This window comes from Lichenostomus cassidix, chromosome 19 (assembly GCF_008360975.1).
Source record: "Lichenostomus cassidix isolate B80296 chromosome 19, HeHo_3.0, whole genome shotgun sequence".
Lineage (NCBI taxonomy): Eukaryota > Metazoa > Chordata > Aves > Passeriformes > Meliphagidae > Lichenostomus > Lichenostomus cassidix.
The window spans coordinates 9,123,228-9,142,726 of NC_139499.1; the positions used below are offsets into that span (position 1 = coordinate 9,123,228).

Consider the following 19,499-nt stretch of genomic DNA (forward strand, 5'->3'; position numbering starts at 1 on the left):
ACAACACCACAGCTTCTCATCCCAAGGACTTCTGCTTCTAAAGCCCTGAGAAGTAAGTCAGAGGTTGTAGCCAGGTGGGTGTGGCTTCTTCTCCCAGGCCACAAGTAACAGAAGAGAGGACATGGCCTCAAGCTGCACCAGGAGAGACTCGGGATGGACATCAGGAGGAATTTCTCCATGGAAAGTGTGGTCAGGCTTTGGAAGGTGTCCAAGGAATGATTGGATGTGGCACTCAGTGCTCTGGGCTGGTTCACAAAGTGTGGATCAGTCACAGGTTGGACTTGATGATCTCAGAGGTCTTTTCCAAGCTAAATGATTGTGGGAGTTGTTCACCAGTGAATTAATGAGAGACAATTACTTCTCCCTGCTTGTTGTCAATAACAAACGCAGGGAGCTCTGCCCTGGAGCAATCGGTGCAGTTCTGAATGTTGAGTGTTCAGCCTGTGAACACAGATAATTGCCCAGGCCTCTGAGAGAACCCAGAGGTGCAAGTGAGCATCCTTTGATCAAAGGATGAGCAAAACAGCTCTGCTTGGGTTTGAAAAGATATGAAAAATGAGCACCAGGACATGCTGTTCTCCACACACACCTCCACAGCTGTTGGCTGGAAGGAACAGAAACTCTGCATTTCACTTCACTCTGGGCTGTGTTTAGGCAAAGAACCCTTGTACAGATCAAAGGTGTATTTAAAAAAACCCCAAACTTTTGGTGAGTTGTTACATAACGAGTGAAAGTTTAAGATATTTCAAGTAGGAAGACTAAGATGGTTCAACCATAGCGTGCCACCAACTTCAATAACACCGAAGCAGAGGACTGGGAAAACAGAAATTGTTTTACCTTTGCTGCCATAATTCCACCAAATTACCCTTTTTTAGGGCTGCAAGGTAGAAAAATATGGTGGGAGAGTGGAACTGTTTACATTTATCCTTAACCTTTTATTAAACATCACTAACTTCTTAACAAATCTCATTATTTTTAAGGATCAACTCTAGCTTCCAGCTGCAGTGATGTCTCTTTTGAAGTCAAATGTTACCCTGAAGATTCCAGGCAGTATCCTATTTCAAAGCCACAGTGTCCCAGAGAACAGGTATTTCTTCCAGGCAAAGAGGACATGCAAATGAACACAGGAAGGGGCTGGCTGCCTTCCCACTGTGTTGGGAGATAACAAACAACTTTAAAAAAATAAATTGAAAATCCACAGATAAAAATGGTATGAAATTGAATGGTGCTTTTAACAGCCATGTGCACTCAAAGAATACAAAACTTGGGGCACTGCTGATTGTTGATGTGATCCAATCACACTCTGGGCGTGGGGAGCAACACAGGAATGCACAGCCCTGCAAAGATGTTAAGTTCATTGTGGTTTGGAGTGCTGTGATGTGAGAAACTATCCCTCATTACAAAATTCCAGCTTTGCTGCTGCAGAAAGCCATGAAAACACCGACTGCAAACCCTGCAGCGCCGTGACTCCACGTGTTGTTCCCGTTCAGAGCTGCTGCACGAGGAGCTCGAGTAAATTAACTCCTCCACTAAGCAGCGTTTCTATGCAGACACAAGAAAAAAAAAATAAAGAATCCTACTCCTTAATTACCTCCCCTGCATTTTCTTGTGAGCGCTTTAGTGTCTATATCCACACACAACAAGAACGAACAGGTCAGCCGGATTATTCAATAGTTCAAGAAAGACTTAGGGTTTTTTTTAGTTTTGTTGTTTGGTTTTTTTTGGCTGTTTCATTTCGGCAGCCACAGGATTTGGAGCTGGCTGCTGGCAGGCGCCGAGCAGAGCTGTTCCATCCTGCCCTGCCTGGCACCAGAGCAGGGGCACCGTGAGGCGGAGAGCTCGGCGAGCCCCAAGGCATCGAGCCCAACGCTTCTCCCCGCACGGGACACTCCAAAATCCCCCCGCGAGCCTCGGGGCGTTGAGCTCGGCGCGTTTTTCTCGGCGGGCCGTTCGCACCCGCTAACGCCCGGCCCGGTAAGGCCCGGCTCTGCCCGCACGAGGTGCGGCGCGTTGTGACCCCAACGCTCCGGGCCGCGCCCGCCCCGGCCCAACCGCCGCCGCGGGGCCGTTCCCGGCAGCCGGGGCCGTTCCTCGCAGCGCCGGGAGCCTCTCCGCAGCGCGGCGGGCACACAGCCCCGTCCCGCCCGCCCGAGCGGCCGCTGGGCCCGAGGCCTGGCCGGTGCCCGGGGCGGGCCGGGCGGTGCCCGCGGCTCTCGCGAGAGCGGGGCGGGGCGGCCCGGGGCGGGCGGCGAGGAGGAGGCGGCTCCGGGAGCCCGCGGTGCCGCCCGCCTGTCACAGCGCCCGGGCCGCCCAGCGCCGCCAGCAGCCGGTAAGGGCCCGCCGGGCCGCGGGGCAGCGCCGCCGGGGGGGCGAGGGGAGGAGCGGCGGCTCGGGGTGCCTCCCGCCGCGCCGGGCCGCTCCCCGCCATCGCGGCCCCGCACGGCCACCCGGGCTCGGCCGGGCAGGAGCGGGAGGAAGGGGTGGGTCTGCCGTGCGGCCGGGCTGCAGCCCGCGGGGAGGCGGCGGGGCGGGCGCTGGGAGGGCGGCGGGGCCGCTCGGCGGGGCGCCCGGGGCAGCGCTGAGCACGAGGCGGCTCCCAGGCGGGCCGGGGGCGGCGGAGGAGCCGCAGAGCCGCGGCGAGCTGGGCTGGGCGGGTCCCGGCGGCCGCGCTGGGCCGGTGGCGGGCGGGGGGCGGCGGCTCCATCTCCCCGTGGCGGCTCCATTTTCCCCCGCGGGCTCCATCTCCCCTCCCAGCTCTCCATCTGCCCCCGCTCGGGGCTCCATCTCCCCGCTCGGGGCTCCATCCCCTCGCCGCGCGTGTCCTGCCGCATTCCCGGCCCGCCGCCGGCCCGCGCCGCTCGCTCCCGCCGGGGTGGGTGGGCCGGGCCGGGCTGTGGTGAATCAGGCGATGGGGAGCGCAGGCTGGCTGCCGGCTGCTGGTGAAAGTGTGGCGGGGAAGCGCGGCGGGTGTTTACCTCCGGCCGGGGCCGCCCGCAGGCAGGAGCGGGGAGGAAGCAGCAGCAGCAGCAGCAGCAGCAGCGATGGCGCGGCTGGTGGCGGTGTGCCGGGACGGCGAGGAGGAGTTCCCGTTCGAGAAGCGGCAGATCCCGCTGTACATCGATGACACGCTCACGGTGAGTCCCCGGCCCGGCCCGCCGCCTCCCGCGTGTTGCAGTGCCCAGGCAGGCCGGGCCTTGCCCCGCCGGGCCTCGCCGCCCCTCTCGGGCTCCCGCAGCGCTAATCGGCGCGACTTTGCAACACTTAGCGCGGCTCAGCGTGGCAACTTTTGTTATCTGATGGCTCCGCGAGCGGCCGAGCCGCCGAGCGGGCAGTTATCGTGGCGCCGGGCCTGAGCACAAGTTGTGCCTCGGTGCTCAAGGGTGGAGCAGAGCCATTTTTCAGCGGGGAAGGAAGGAAGGAGGGAGGGAGGGAGGGAGCCATGTTACCGTGAAACCCTGCCTGAAAACCAGCCTGTTTGCCGCTTTTAACCGGGCCAGAAAAGGCTAAAGGCGTGTTAAAGGCCTTGGTGGGAAGGCAGGGTTAGCGAGGCTGCAGGAGCGGAGCGAATCGGAGAGTTGCCGCTGCAGGGTGGTGCTGGGAGCTGGAAAACGTGGTGCTTGTGCCGCTTCCAGAAGATTCACTGGGAAATCAGCTCCGTGCAGCTCGGAGGGTTTCTGCTCTTCCTTCTCGTGAGTTTAGAGGAAGGTGCAAAAATTGCATTGTAGGAGGACGCAGTAAAATAGGAAAAAAAAATTCTCTTAACTAGCCAGTTGTTTTAAAATTAATTCTTACGGCATGCAAATGCTGGGTTGAAAATAATATTGCACTTAGATGGTGTGATTTGGTATCTTAATTATTTATATTTAATTTCTTCTGCTGTGTAAAATGTGGCTGGTTTATATTCCTTATCTCGTGTTTAGGATGGAAGAATCCCTGAGTTTTATCAGCTAAGAAAGGTGTTCCTACTCATAGCAGAGGGTTGGAACTGGATGATCTTCAAGGTCTCCTCCAACCCAAACTATTTTTCCACCTTCCAGAACAAAACATTTCTATATCTTCAGACAGGCCCCATCTGGTTTTGCTGCATTTGAAGAAAGTCCTGTTGCTGTATTTCAGTTTTGATCAATTTGAATGGTGGCGTATTATTAATTTACCAAATATCATCACTGGTTTTGACTTCTCTCTGTTAACTGTGTTTATGTGTTGGGCAAAGTTTGCCCTAAAGTTGTCCAAAGCAGTATCTGCCTCTCCTAGAGGGGTTGATGACCTGGAAAACTTACCACTGTGCAGAAATAGTGTAAGTTTGAGTTTTTTGGTGTCTTGGCCACACCTGCAAAGTTATTTTGCCCATTCATTTTCCTTGTGGTTTTAACTTCTTGGATTTCTATCTCTCCTTTTTTTTTATTTTTTATTTTTCCCCTCCTTCCTGGGCTCCCTATAAAAATTATCCACGAGTTTGTGTCATGCAGCCTTGCCATGCTCTTGTTGTTTTTGTTGTGTGCAATAAGTTGAAAATGAAAATTCAGCTCTACCAGGTGGATGACTTCAGCAGACCTAAAATTCCATTTGTGGTTTAGTCCCAGAATTTAACACCAGGCCCAAATTTTGTGTACTTGCACTGTGTTGTTGCTGTCCTTCTGCTTTTTACACCATCCTCATGATTGAAAGGGTCCTCTAGCTGTAAATCAGTTTTATATCCATCTGGAGGAAAGGCATTTATGCAAGTGCAAGTCATCCTCACTATAAAGAAATCTTATCTTGGGTCCATTTTTTTTTTCGCCCATTCCGTGACTGTTGTTACAAAATATTTGAATTTCTAGGTGGTTTCTGGAGGCTTTTATTAAAAAAATCTGCAGAAGCGAGTGAATGAACTCTGAGCTTCCTTGTCTGTCATCTATAATTTATTTTTTAAATACTTAATGAGAGCTATTACAAGACATGCAGCTGTCTCTGAAACAGAATTTTTACATCTGCAGCGCTGTCTTTAAAAAATAATGCTGGTTATTGATAGCAACTGGCTTCTGTTGACCTCTTTTAAAACTCAGATTTTAAATGCAATGGGACAACATGCCTGTTAGTCAGCTGGAAGAGTTAATCTGTGCCTTAACTCTGGAATCAGTGAATTAGTGCTGGCAAATTAGGAATGAATAGCCCATGTGCTCTTAATCTGAGATGGTGCTTTGTAGCAGCTCAGGTGCAGGGAGATGCTGCTGCCCTGAGTGGATTGTTCACCACCACACTTCCCTGTTCCTTCTGGCTCAGCTAGAAATTAAAGGACGTTTCAATATTGAGCCCTTTTCATTTCTTAAGCAGCTTTTATGGTTTCTAGAAGGCATTCCATTTGATGTGGTATTACAGGATTTTTTTTTTTTTTCCTTCCAGTTCAGGGTGTGATGGTGGTTGATGTTTAACCACTTAATAAAATCTCATCAGACACATGAATTAATTTAGCCTTTGATTCTTTTGCTGTGTTGTACAAAATACCTCAGGGTGTTGTCTGATAGTGGGAGATGAAGGTGAGGAGGGGAAAAAACAGGCAGATTTATCTCTTGGCTCTGTTATTAGCAGATAGAGCTTTTACTTTTGCTTGTAGCTCCTGGCCCACAGAAACACCAAATTAGCAATGGAGGAAACCTGTAAATCTGCAGCAGAAACTGGTGTTGGATTGGGGTGAGGGAAGCTGGAAAAGGAGCTCAGGGTCAGGGTTGGCAGTGGCTGTGGCTCTGCTCTGCACAAAGATAAGGCAGCTGTGCTGATGCTCAGATTGGGGCACATGGGAGAGCAAAACAGTGCCTTGTTCTCAGAGAAATGGTGTTTATTTTGGAGTGGAAAAGTGAGTGTGTGAGTTCTCTGGAGGTAGTGTTGGCAGTTAGGCAGACAGCAGGGAATTCTGCCTTCACTAGACAGCTGAGGGAAGGTGGAAGGAGGAATAAGGATGAATCAGACAGTTTTATTTGGTGTTCATTTGCATTAGAGTTATTAGCCAAAGTTGTTATTTTGTCTTTCAGATTTTATAGTGAACTTTCAGTATTCATATTGACAAATTCCCTATTTGTCAGTTTGGACAAAGGAGAGAACTAAGCCAGGCTTTACACATTTTCTTAGTTGCTTTCATTTTACTCCATGATTGCACAGTTGGATTTTTGGCTGAAAGTTACTTTCCTGATTTCTGCCTCTTCCCAAGAAATTGCCCTCTTTGTTTCTCAGTAATTTGATAAGAAATGCTATTAATTACTTACAAGTAATCACATTGTTCTGTAGGCTTAACATTTTGCTTTGAGCCTCTGGAGAGTTGCAGCTGCAATCACACAAAACAAACTATGCCTTGGAGTACCTCGTTGGGTTAATATGGTTTGAAATTATCCTTTGGAGGAGTCAACTCTGTCATTAAACTGTTGTGACTGTTTCCTCAGAGCTTTATAAATTGAGTTAAGCTGTTGGGTCCGTTTGGATCTCAGTGTGTTGAGGTATATTTTTTTTCTTTAGACTGAAGCAGGGTTTCAAGTAATACAGGTGATAATATAAATACTGATGGTCCATTTAGCAACTTTTGCTTTTTCTGTAACAGCTATTTAAGAGTTGCCATTTATAAACTGCCTCTAGAACATTATATTAATGAAGCATGTATTACTTTGCTGAAACATTCACTATCTGAAAGTTACTTTTATCCTTTCCCAAGCTCCAGTAATTATGTGAAAAGGAAGAGCATTTAACATAATTTCAGTCTTATTTCCCCCAAGAAAGTAAACCAACTAATGCTCTGCTTGGCTTTTTGAAAGCTCCTCTTTATATTGTATTTCCTCTCTTGTATAGATGGTGATGGAATTTCCTGATAATGTGCTGAACCTCGATGGACATCAGAACAACAGTACACAACTGAAGCAGTTCATTCAGGTAAATAATGTTTTCTAAGAAGTGAGATTTTTGCTTCTCCACGAGGTTGTGACTCCTGGAATGCCTCAGACACGTCAGCACCTTGGAACAATCACACTTTGGTACCAAAGTGCACTGGGCTCAGTTGAGCTCTGGATTCCACAGCATTTATTGCACATTGTCTTGTCAGGAGGCAATTGCTGCATGTCTGCTTAGAGCTCAAAACTTACAATGGAAACTATGGTTTAAATACATCTTGATTTTTATTTGTCTAAATAGCTTTGAACTGCCTTTTCAAGCAGAAGTGTGGATTGCTTAAGGTTGGGTTGTTACAATTAGTGCCCATGCCAGGCTAGAACTGGTGTGCCAATTTACAGATTATGCACAGTTTAGTAGTGAGGGTTGATTTTGTGGTACCACAGAAACTTAAATCACAGAAACTGATCTGCCAAATCCTGGCAGATAACTGTGGCACTGTAACACCTGTAGCAACAGCAAATTCATGCCACTTGCTGTCCAGAGGGACACTTTGCTGCTCTGCAGTTGCACAGCCTCACTCAGGGTTGACAGCAGCAGTGCAGACATGTGCTGCATCTCAAGTGTAGCTGGGCTGTGAAAATAGCTCGTTCCTGCTTTGCTGTGACTCCTGCAATTAATTACAGGAAAGAGGGTTATTGCAGAGTGATATTGCTTGTCAGATGATTTAATGGGCCTTCCTCCAAGAGCACAAACCTTAAATGTTACCTGGTGGTAGCTCCACTTTTCATAACATGTATTGCATGGAAGGAGCTGAAAATATTTCCTCTTTCCGGTTGATGTTTTGATGAGTTCTGCTGTATTTTGTGGTCTTTCCTTCCTTTCCCCAGAAGTTGTGACAAATCCTTTGTGCATTAGGAGTGTTTGAGTGCTGTGATGTGACAATAATGCAGAAAATACTATCGTGGCATGACATTCCCTGTGCAGATCCAACCCAAGCTGTGCTTTGTGTGACCATGGCAAAGTGACTCTCCCTCAGTGCTGGTGACAACCCAGGTGTGGGTTTGTGTGTTGGCTGTGAGGAAGGGATTCTCCCCTCTGCACAGCTCTGCTGGTGGCACTCCAGTGCTGCTGAAAGCCAAGAAACTAATTGAGCAGTGAGGAGGACTAGAAGAGTATGTGCTTTTTGAGAGGACGTGTGCCTGGATGTGTTTGACAGAGGGGCCAGGAGACACATCTCCAATTGTTTATTGGCGTAAGCAATATTAGAAGGTGTTCTCATTAATGTTCTATTCATAGCAGAGATTGGATGTTCACTACTGAAGTCAGAGGCTTCACCCTGAGTGGTAATGTGTGCTTCTTTAGTTCCATCTAGTAGGTTTGTGATGGGAAATGGCATTTAGCCTTCCAGGACAAATATTGTTGAATTGTCACAGTCTGAGCAGAACGAGTTGGTTGTAAATGAGATTTCCATAAACACCAATGAGTGTTCATGTATTTCCTTTCCATGTGCCAAAGATAAAATGAGTGTAAGTAGAAGATGAAAAGTGCAGTTTGCATGTGAGACCTTTTCCTACAACATCTGTGCCGAGGTGGAGAAAAAGCAGAATGTTTATTCCGAAACAGCATTTGCCGCGTCGAGCGGTAGAAGGGAGTGAACAAGAGGCGAAAACCCCTGTTTTAATGCTTGAATTTTGGGTTTATTTTGCAGAGACACAGCATGCTGAAGCAGCAGGACCTGAACATTGCCATGATGGTGACATCGCGGGAGGTGCTGAGCGCGCTGTCGCAGCTGGTGCCGTGCGTGGGCTGCCGGCGCAGCGTGGAGCGCCTCTTCTCCCAGCTGGTGGAGTCAGGGAACCCTGCCCTGGAGCCCCTGACCGTGGGGCCCAAGGGGGTGCTCTCTGTCACCCGCAGCTGCATGACAGATGCCAAGAAGCTCTACACACTCTTCTACGTGCATGGGTCAGTGGCTGGAGCTGCTCACACCGTCCCTGCTCTCTGCGCCTTTGTCATTTTGGGGATGTCATGTTGGCACATTGTTCTCTTTAGCATCTGTGTTTCACAACTAATTACAGCTACTTGTTGCCTAAACTGGGGAAAAAGCAAACCTGATCTTTGATATCACCAGTTGCAGTGCCATGATTGCCAGTATTTAATATTCAGTCATTAATCTGACACAGGCACTGGGGGTTTTTCGTGGTCTCTGGAAGAAGGGTGTTTGCCTCACTGCTTGGCATGTAAAAAATAAGTTGATCAGTCCACCAGGGTTTTCTGCTCTTGGGTAGAAAGGTAGCACTGAGAAAGTGAAAGCTTCTGGGCTTGGTGAGCACAGTAAGTACCTCAGTGCCATTAGTTCCTCAGCTGTCAGCAGAGCAAACAGTGAGTGCTCAGCACAGTGTGCCTTGGCCTTCCAGTTGGCTTCAGCTCATTCTTCTTGCTCCAGTTAGCAGGAAAAGTAGGGAAGGTTAGTGCAGAGTTGAGGAGATTGAGATTGGGAGAGTGAGGTAGTATAATCTGATCCAGTGGTTTTCAGAATATAAAGTTCCACACATTTTTATTTTTTTTTTCCCTACAGGTCCAAACTGAATGATATGATTGATGCAATTCCCAAAAGTAAGAAGAACAAGAGGTGTCAACTACACTCCCTGGACACACACAAACCAAAACCTTTGGGGTAAGTCTGTGTTAACATGCACAATTCACATATTTTAAGGAAGCAAAGTATTGTAATGAATTTATTTTTAAGAATTTAGATGAATTTTTATGCTCTCATCTGTTTGCCAGAGTGGTAATTTGCAAGATAGTTGGATTATAGCAGACCTAAATAGTTGCTGGGGAGAGGAAGAGAAGCACCAGGAGTTTTGGGCATGCTCAGGGCATGGATGGCTTCTGCACTGTGATATAAACAATGCTCTAGAAAGACAAACTGGTTTTTATGCTCTAGACCACAAGGATTGCTCAGCAGATTTTCTCACACTGAGGTCAAAGGGTACAAAATGCTAAATAAATATACATCATTTTGCTTGGGATTATTAAAAATGCCTTGCACAACTGTTAATCAAGGGCTTTATTGTGGTTGGTTGCAGGGTTAAAACTGGAGCTCCATAAAATGTATTTTCTCAAAATGTGACAGCATGTTTTGAATACACCACTGAACAATATGCATTTATGCCTCTGTCTTGAAGCTGAAATTATTTATTCCAGCTGGTTAAGCAGAAAAACACTCCCTGTAAATCTCTTGTGGATTTTGGGGAGGTTTCTTGTTTGTGGGGTGGTTCCTTTTAATTTTTTTTTTTCATATGATGACCAATAAATTGGTCTCTTGGGCTTAATTGGAGTGTCTGGACCTTTTTTACTCTGCTGTGTTCTGCTTAAGCATCCAACCTGTGAAAGCTTGCTCATGGTTTCCAGTTACAGGACATGTATTTTTCTATGCAGATTGGAGCCTCTCTGGGTTTAGTTAAATCCCCTGGGATACCAGGCATGTGGAGTTTGACACTTGATTTTTGCTTGTGCTGCTTGAGGATAGTGAGAACTAATCATTATCTTCTACTATATTTTGGTTACAGGCCTTTCATAAAATTAGTTTAAAGCTTGTGTTACACAAGATCATGAGGCTGTAGGGGTGTATGTATTTTTTAATTTAAATAAAACAAATTCATAGCATTATGAAAGTGGGTTTTGGGGTTTTTTTATATTTAGTAAGCTTAATCTTTTCTGTGTGAGAACATACGCTGTGGAACCTGCAGTTAGCATTTTGGCAGGGTAGAACAATTCTGAAGCTGATTGAATAGAGGAAAATGCTGCTTTTATTTCCTCAATTCATGCTGGAATAAATCCCCTTAGCATTTCGGGTGCTGGCAGATGAATAGGGAATATGTGGAAGAGCAGGATTTTACACACTGCAGGTAAAAATTTGGATTATCAGGTAACATGGCTTATGGGCAAGCAGTGCAGTTTGCTAAAGAAACAGGACTTGCACTCCCTGCCTCAGCTGAAACCTCTTTGTTCTGCTCAGAAGTGCCCAAAGTGTATCAATATTGATATAAATCCAAATAAATCTGCCTGCAGTGGACACAGGCAGGCTGGGGAGGCAGCCAAGGGAATTGTCACAGAGCAAACTTCATTTACCAACCTCGAGCTGCTGCTCCACTTTGCAAGAACTCCTTCAGAGGAGTTGCATCTGTTGGGCATTTCCTCCACACAAGAAAGGCTTGCACTTGGAGCTGTGTGTTTAATTAGAAGAGTTATGTAAGCAGCTAATGCCACTTGAGGGTTACTTGATGTCCTCACTCTGTGCCTGGCTTTTGGCTACTCAGCTCCATGTGGGGCTCAGGAGCATTTTAAACTCTCCTAAATGCAAGCCCTATGACCTGGCAAACTGCTTAATGCCATATATAACTGTTCTAATCAGGAAGTAGGGCTGCTTCTTCCCATTTTCCTGCCCTGTTGTATCCAGAAAACAGAAATAACCATTCTGATAAAGGGTCAAGTGTAGACCAGCCTGTAACTAAACGGGACTTGTTACTTAAAGTCAGTTTTTTGCTCTCTAATGCACTTTCAGCATATCCAAATGTATGTTGTAAAGTTATTTAGATATTCTCTTAATAAATTTTTAAAATTCAAAGTGGGATGCTTTATGGTTTTTTATGGTGAAAGTTGTTGGGAGGGTTTTTTTTGTTTGTTTTGCTTTTTTCCTTTTGTTATTTTAGTAAATTGCCTTCAGCTGACAGAAGTATTAAAACTTTCATGTGTTTATACTTAGAAAGTAATATTCTGAAAATCACTGCTGGTTAATAGCTGTAACATTAAAAAGTCATGACGAGTCTGGGCTATAAACATGAACAGCAACATTTACATCTCAGGTCTGACCCAAACCTCCATAGATAAGTTAAGGCTTAACCTATAAAGAATTCAAATTAAATTAAGGAACAGAGCAGCATTTTCCTTAGGATTTGATTAGGAAAAATAACTAGCTGATAATATATATGTTATAGGTCTGAAAAATGTTTGGTAATACTATGTGACAGTGAAGGGAGCAGTAGCAGACTCAGTTCAAAGAAATTAAGAGCAGTTAAGAAAAATAGAGAAGACAGGAAGAAGAAAGAGAGCAAGTGTAGCATCATTTTCTGCTATGGACCTTCCCAGGGAGCAGTCAGGTAAAGAAGGAGGCTCTGCTGGGCTTCTCTCCTGCCCCCCAGCAGGATAATGAAGTTTGTTGGTGGTTTTCTTGCAGGGGCTGTTGGATGGATGTGTGGGAGCTCATGTCCCAGGAATGCAGGGATGAAGTGGTGCTGATTGACTCTAGCTGTCTTCTAGAAACGTTAGAAACCTACCTACGGAAACACAGGTATGTGACAAGAGCAAATCTCACCTTCCTTGTGGGAAATGGATGTTTTTATGTGATCCAAATGTTCCAAATGTGGAGGAATCTTTTCTTGTAAAGCTGAAATTCTCGGCTTGGTGGTGATGGGGGACTTTGGCAGGCTGCACTGGGATGGTTGATGAGACAAGGGTGGTGAAATACTCTGTGTTTTATGGTAGGGAAGATGTGGAGACCTCTGATGAAGTCACAGCTGCTTGTCTTAATTATTTTTGGTTAGGATCAAGTTATGATTTACAGTTTAATATATTAAAACTGTGTATGCTCTTTCACTCTTTCACAAGTCACTTGCTCTTGGGCTGTGCCTAGTTTTAGGCTTTCAGGGAGGATGTGCCATTCCAAAATCGTGTGCACTGCCCTAGTGGAAGCAGATTTTTGGCTTGGTGTTGCCTTTAAAGCACTGTTTTAAACCACTTATTTATGCCTTGTGCTATCGAATCTCTTGCAGGGCAGAAGCAAACCACTAAATTATAGTTGCATGTGCACAGGAGCTGCTGTGCTGATTGAAAATTTTAATTTCCAGCAGTCTCAAGGTTCTGATATGAACTGTGGGGGCACAGATGGGCGCGGGGGTGGCTGTGCTGTGGAAATAACACTTTGGAAACAAAATAACTTTAATCTCCTGTGACATTAAACACTGCCTTGGCTGCGTTCCTGGTGCTGACCTGCAGTAATACTGCTGTTTTCTCTCCTTCAACCACAGAAACCAGCCAGGTATCGTAGTTCTAGCAGCAAAATATGTTTGACTTAGTGCTGCTGAGTGACTGGAGACACTAGGAGAGGGGAAAACACCACCCAGAGCTGGCATGGAGAGCCAGCTTTCTTGAGCTGAAATGTGAGCAGCTTGTCTGACTTGCATTTTTAGAGTCATACAGCAAGAGGTCTTGTAGCCTCTTGAAGGTTACTCCTCTTATGACATAGTATGAGCTTAATTTGCTTGTATTTTAATTATAAAGTATGCTCTGGTCACACAGGAGCTGTCACATGTTTAAAATGAATATGTTGTGTTATAAATAAACCTCATTTGGCCATCAGCACGGCAATCTAATAATTCAAAGTATGTTTGTAGTGGAAACAAAGATTAGTCTTGTGCAGCAGGCACCAGAGGAAACTTCTCCTTATTTCTTATCACTCACTTGAGTACACTTTAAAGAATTGCTATAAGGTGATGTGGTGTGTTGAGGAGTTTTGAGAGGAGTTTTGCCCTGGTTTGCACTATTTGTTCACTGTTGAGATTTCTGATACTTGAGTTGAATTCCGTGTAGGAATTTGTTCGAATCAACAATTTTTGCTTTGGAGGATGGAAGTTGATAAGCAGGGTTTTAATGTGGGATAATTTATGGTCAATTTAGGTGGATAATAGGTAAAATATTACAAGTTATTCTATTTTTTGAAGCGCCACAACCCTCTGCAGGCACAGCACCACTCACCCAGCCCATCAGGGCGAGCTGAGCCTGACTCTCTGCCATCCCGCAGGTTCTGCACCGACTGCAAGAACAAAGTGCTGCGTGCTTACAACATCCTGATCGGGGAGCTGGACTGCAGCAAGGAGAAGGGCTACTGTGCTGCCCTGTACGAGGGGCTGCGCTGCTGTCCCCACGAGCGCCACATCCACGTGTGCTGCGAGACAGACTTCATCGCCCACCTCTTGGGCCGGGCCGAGCCCGAGTTCGCAGGAGGGTATGAGTATGTAATTGGCTAGAGTGGGCTATCTAGCGCTTTGCTTCTTTATTTGACTCTTCACTGTCTTTGCCCAGAGTGGCTTGTTGCCTCTTTGCTGTGTGATGGACCTGTGGCTGTGGATATTTGTACTGATGGAGGCTCGGAGAGAGCTTGGACTGCTTGGAAAGGAAGAAGTTACTAAATGTATTCCAGTTTGTTGTTTGCTCCCTGCTTGTCCACTGAGGTGTTCAGATATGCGAAATAGAAAGAGAGCCTTGGTTGAGTTTTGCTGAATGCCAAGTGTTCAGATTAGTTTTGTTGCCATTTGTGTGGTTCTGAGCCTTTTTTAAGCATCTCAAGACCTTCCAATGAAAAGTACAGTTCTGAGCTCAGAATCGTAGAATGGGTTGGAAAGGATATTAAAGGTCATTAAGTTCCAACCTCAGTGCCTTTAAAGCTCAATCATAACTGCTTAATGAGGAGGGTAAATCCTTTTATAATGGTTTTCCCTTAATAGATTGAACAGATTTATAGATAATAGATTAATAATGAACAGATTAATACTGAAATCCTTTTTCTCTGCACGGTAAGTAATAATGTGTAAAATTCCCTGTGTGTTTATATTTAACTTGAGCTACCTGATGGTGAAATGATTGCTGTGAACTCCAGCAAATTTTAGGACACAAAAGAGCACATCTCTGGCGTTAAAACTCTGGATCCCTCCTAGGAAGAGCAGGGTGTGACACCTGAAGTCAGAGGTGCTCAGCAGTGGTGGCTTTGACCTGGTCCTTTCTATTTTGCATCCGCATGCAGCACCGCAGAGCCCAGCCAGGCTGCTCATGCCAACACAGCTGCACTCCAGAGAACACAGCAGCCCTGCTTTGATGCCTTGCTTGCCTTCCAGCTGCTCTAACCATGCTGTGCCTTGCTTCTCTCTTCCCCCAGACGGAGAGAGAGGCACGCCAAGACAATAGACATAGCCCAGGAGGAGGTTCTCACCTGCCTGGGCATCCACCTGTACGAGAGGTTGCACCGGATCTGGCAGAAGCTGCGGGCTGAGGAGCAGACGTGGCAGATGCTCTTCTACCTGGGGGTCGATGCTTTGCGCAAGAGTTTTGAGGTAAAAACAGGGAGTTTTATCCAACTTGGGTTTGACTTGCTGCAGTAAGTGGGCTCACTGTCACTATAATTCATTTTCTGCTTTCTAACTGGCTGGAAGGAGTGGCCAGGGTGTTGCAGTCAATCTCTTGCCCATGTCCAGCACAGCTGAGTGTTCCCATGTGGAATAAACTGGAATATAAAAGCTTGAGGTTTGCTTTTCTTTTCAGGCTGCACATTGCCTTCTGTGTTATTAATTCACAGTCATTTCTGGGTTTTTATCTGATTGCATTTAAAGTCACTCAGGCTACAACAGTTTTTGTTTGGTTTATGAGTAAAAATGGAGGATGTGCTTTTGAATTATAAAAGTGTGTTCCAAATTCACTGTGATCCTGTGGGACCTTGAGCTTCAGACAGAACTCCATGTGGCTCCTTTAACATACACCCATACTTAATATTAATTAACAGTTTCTATGACATGGATCTTTTTTGTTACATTTCTCCTCCATTCATAATGACTGTGCTCTCTAAAAACTTCTAAAACACCAGAGAAGGAGGAGGAAAATCAGTTTGGGAAAGATGATAATGGAGCCTTGAACTGGTGAGTTCTTGGAGTTTTTTTACTCCCACAGGATCAGAGTATCTAACATGTTGAACAGATCCAAAAAAAGCACTAAAATCTGCAAATCTTCACTAAAAATTGTGAATCTGGGCCATAGGTGCAACACAAAGCTCCTCCACACATGAGTTTCCAGCAATCCAAACTGATTGACTGCATCTGGGGTGGGAATTTTCCTTCTGTAGTTAATAACTGTGTTAGTAGGACTTCATTACTAGCTGTTTTCCTTCTCCTTTTTTATAAATGTAAAAAGCTTGAATTGTGATAACTTCTATAAATAGATCTAACCTCTTGTAAACAGATGGCTGTGGAAAAAGTGCAGGGCATTAGTCGATTGGAACAGCTCTGTGAAGAGTTTTCAGAAGAAGAAAGAGTGAGAGAGCTGAAACAAGAGAAGAAACGCCAAAAGAGGAAGAACAGACGGAAAAATAAATGTGTGTGTGAGATCCCTGCTCCTCTGCAGGCAGCAGAGGAGAAGGAAATCAATCAGGCAAAGGTAAATGTGGATAGCAGGGGCTTTGGGGGACTTCATCCATCAGCTCATGGGAGAAATTTTGAGGGATTTTACTGTATTTTTGTCGCTGGTGGAATTTAATATTTTTTTAGGTGAGCAGAGTTTTTGTAAAGTAGTTACCTGGAACTCCTCAGCTTTTGGGGGTTTGGTGGATGGGTTTTTTTTTTTTTAATCCAAAATCCGAGGTTCAGGTTATGCCAGACTATTTTTCAACTACTATTTCTTAAACCTCACTTAAAACCTGGAGATTCAACTGCTTCTTGTAGACAATTACCACAGAATTTTTGGAGAGGGGGGATCTTTAAGTGCAATTATTGTTCAGGATCTCTTGGCTGAACCTCATGGGCTGTGACTGTAGGTCAAGGTAAATTGCTTGGGGTTTTGTTTAGTTGTCTTGCACTTGTGAAGAATTCCAAGCAGTGCTGTTATCAGTCAGTGTCAGCTGGTTTTTCTCATGGGAAGAGTATCCTTCACAAAAATGCTGGCTGAGCTGCTTTCAGTGCCTGCAAAGTGTTTTTTGTTTCTGTTGTTTGAAGGAGAACTCAAACTTCACGGAAAGCAGCTGCAAAGCCTGTGGTAGCACCGAAGAAGCCAACAACTGTGTAGAAGTAATTGTTACTAATGAAAGCAGTTCTTGCACTTGTCCTAGTAGTGGTACCCTATTAGGCTCACCTAAAATCAAGAAAGGTAGGTTAAATGTTATTATTTTTCATTTTTAAATAAGCATTTGCCATTTCTGTGGGGTGGTCTCCTATTTTTAAAAAGGTGTCCCTGCCATGAGTGGAAATGGGAGCGGAACAAGGTGATTTTTAAGGACCCTTCCAACCCAAACCAGTCTGGAGTTCTCTGAATTCTTTCTTGTTAGAGGCATAAGTAAAGAATGTGCAGCAGTTCCTACAGATGGCAGTAATTTTGGCCTCTGTCTCAGGTTTATCTCCACACTGTACTGGCAGCGACTGTGGCTATTCCTCGAGCATGGAGGGCAGCGAAACGGGGTCCCGGGAGGGCTCGGACGTGGCCTGCACTGAGGGCATCTGCAACCATGATGAAAATGGTAGGTTTGGGAAGAAGAGAATCATGCTTTAATATCCCCAAAGCTGCAGCAGCTCAGGAGGAACTTTGGCTGTGTTTTGCAGGGGACGATGCCTGCGTCCATCGCTGCGACGACAAGGAGGAGGATGGAGATAGCTGCGTGGAGTGCTGGGCTAATGCAGAGGAGAGTAACACAAAAGGCAAAAACAAAAAGAAGAAAAAGAAAAGTAAAGCTCTGAAGTGTGAGAATGACCACGTAAGGAACATGGCTCTGCCAGATGCTTCTCTATTTGCTTACATTTCAAAGTAGTTACAGAAGGATTTTAAATTTTGATTGAGGCTAATGCTGAGAATGGGGTAGCAGGGATCTCCTGTTCCCCTGTAATCCAAGTTTTGGAATTGAGGTTGTTGCTGGAGTAGGTTGTGGTGGAATCTCTCCTGTGTTCCCAAGCATGTGCATTTTATTCACTCTCAGTGAATGAATGTGCCACCCTCACCTCCTCAGGCAGAGTTCAAAAACAAATATCCACTCTTGCTCTCCTTTGAACTTCCCCATTTCCCTCTGCTTCCAGCTAAAACTTGACTATTCCACGTTAAGCACCGCTGTCAGTTCATTCCAGGCTCTTTCCCATTTCAGATTCAGAAACTTGGAAGCTGTCTGGCAGATGCAGGTAGCAGAGAGAGCTCAGGAAATCTCACGCACACAGAGTTTCACCGCGACAAGACCAAAGACACACACGCTGAGAGCTGCTGTAGCGCAGACAAAAGCGGCCAGCAGTTGCCTTGGTTTGAGCATATGAAAAATGTGTCACAGTTTGCAGAACCTACAGAAATGTCACTTGTCCCTGATACTGGAAAAGGTGCCAAAAGCTTAGTGGAACTCCTGGTAAGTAACCGCAGCCTTTGAATTTTGGGTTGTGGCATCCTGCTTTGATCTTTGGGGCTGAGAACTGAAATCCCAGTGAGGAGCTGACTGCCAGTGTTCAGTTCATTTGCTTGTGCACGTTCCCTGAGAAGTTTATAATTGAGTGCTTTGCAGAGGAGGAGAAATTGTCGCTGGAATGCAATGACAGAACTTGTGTTGTAAGTGCTCATTGTCAAGGATTGCATTATTCTGTAACATGAAGTGGGCATTATTGCTGCCTTCAGGCCTCAAATGTTACTTCCCACTGCAGGCTCTTTGGGCAGCTTTTTTCTCTCTCTTTCCTTTCCTTCTGCTTCCATTTAGTTAGATCCTTTCCTTTTTTCTTTCCTCACTTTTTTCTTTTGCTTCTGTCTTTTTATCTTCCCCTCTTCTTTCTCACCCCCCTCCTTTTATTTCCCTTTTCCTCCAAAACCCTCTCATGAAAACCACCCTTTCCCCATGGCAATGTGCTAAGAGTGAAGCTGCTTTGGATCCATTTCCTGACTGAACTGGCTGATCCTCACCCCAAACCCAGGGCTGGGGCAGGGTGTGCTGCACAGGAGGGCAGTGCTGCAGCTCTGAAATCCCCCTTTCCCTGCAGGATGAGTCGGAATGCACTTCCGACGAGGAACTCTTCATCTCCCAGGACGAAATCCAGTCCTTCATGGCAAACAACAAGTCTTTCTACAGCAACCGGGAGCAGTACCGGCAGCACCTGAAGGAGAAGTTCAACAAGTACTGTCGCCTCAACGACCACAAGGGGCCCGTCTGCAACAGCTGGCTGGCAACAGCTGGAGCCAACTGAACCCAATCCAACTCTGTCACTGAAACTCGAGATGACTACTGCGCCTTCTCCTTCCAAACTTAATTTAGTGACTTACGGCAAAATTTTCTCTTAAATTAATGTGATTCTTTTTTTTTTCTTGTTTTTTTTTTTTTTCGGGGGGAGGCTGGTGGAGGTGATTTCCTTAATTTTGTTCTTTCTCCAGGCTTGTATCTTTAGTTGAGTAGCTGTGCAAGCCTCTCTTCTAATTTAAGCCATCTCTTTTCATTCAATGTTTCTCTTCCTGTGAGACTTACAAAAAGCAAACTAGTGGCAAAGTAATGTTGTACCTATAATTCTGTACAGAATGACAAGGAGCTGAATATAAGATTTTACAAAGTAGACATCCATTTGCAAAAATGTTTTGGATGTAATATGTTAAAGCGCAATGTGCAAAAATTTAAATAAAGAATATTTATTAATATGCATAGTTAAAGGTGGGTGTCTATGTTTGTGCTTGGAGTGCTGAATTCCTGCGGTGGGGGTGAGGTGAGGAAAGCTGGCCTGGGAAAGGACAGATCCTTGCAAACCAGGCTGTGTGATGCTGCAGGGCTGTGGTTTGGGGATGGTGGAGTCGCTGCCAGCCCAGTGAGGACCATGCTGGCCCGGCTG

General features: G+C 45.8%; 1 protein-coding gene across 5 annotated transcripts; it reads left to right on the plus strand.

Moving 5' to 3' along the window:
* The first annotated feature begins 2,194 nt into the window (after positions 1 to 2,194).
* Positions 2,195 to 19,323, plus strand: GGNBP2 (gametogenetin binding protein 2). 5 transcript variants are annotated; one of them, XM_085078518.1, is made up of 15 exons: positions 2,195 to 2,329; positions 2,998 to 3,134; positions 6,814 to 6,894; positions 8,561 to 8,814; positions 9,428 to 9,526; positions 11,850 to 12,011; positions 12,089 to 12,202; positions 13,712 to 13,921; positions 14,843 to 15,017; positions 15,916 to 16,110; positions 16,665 to 16,815; positions 17,057 to 17,182; positions 17,265 to 17,416; positions 17,798 to 18,046; positions 18,666 to 19,323. In XM_085078518.1, exons 2-15 carry the CDS (start codon positions 3,042 to 3,044, stop codon positions 18,867 to 18,869), a joined length of 2,265 nt encoding a protein of 754 aa, XP_084934644.1. In that variant the 5' UTR covers positions 2,195 to 2,329; positions 2,998 to 3,041; the 3' UTR covers positions 18,870 to 19,323. The 5 variants fall into 5 exon arrangements, with proteins under 5 accessions (XP_084934644.1, XP_084934646.1, XP_084934647.1 ...); XM_085078520.1 differs by having other exon boundaries at positions 13,712 to 13,915; XM_085078519.1 differs by lacking the exon at positions 2,195 to 2,329 and adding an exon at positions 2,362 to 2,451.
* Positions 19,324 to 19,499: the final 176 nt, after the last annotated feature.

Excerpts from the sequence above, each read along its gene's own strand:
- GGNBP2 (XM_085078518.1), top strand. The coding sequence starts at position 3,042 with ATGGCGCGGCTGGTGGCGGTGTGCCGGGACGGCGAGGAGGAGTTCCCG. Across the intron at positions 12,012-12,088 it reads CCTTCCCAGGGAGCAGTCAG|GGGCTGTTGGATGGATGTGT; the intron begins GTAAAGAAGGAG and ends GTTTTCTTGCAG. Across the intron at positions 16,111-16,664 it reads AGGAAATCAATCAGGCAAAG|GAGAACTCAAACTTCACGGA; the intron begins GTAAATGTGGAT and ends TGTTGTTTGAAG.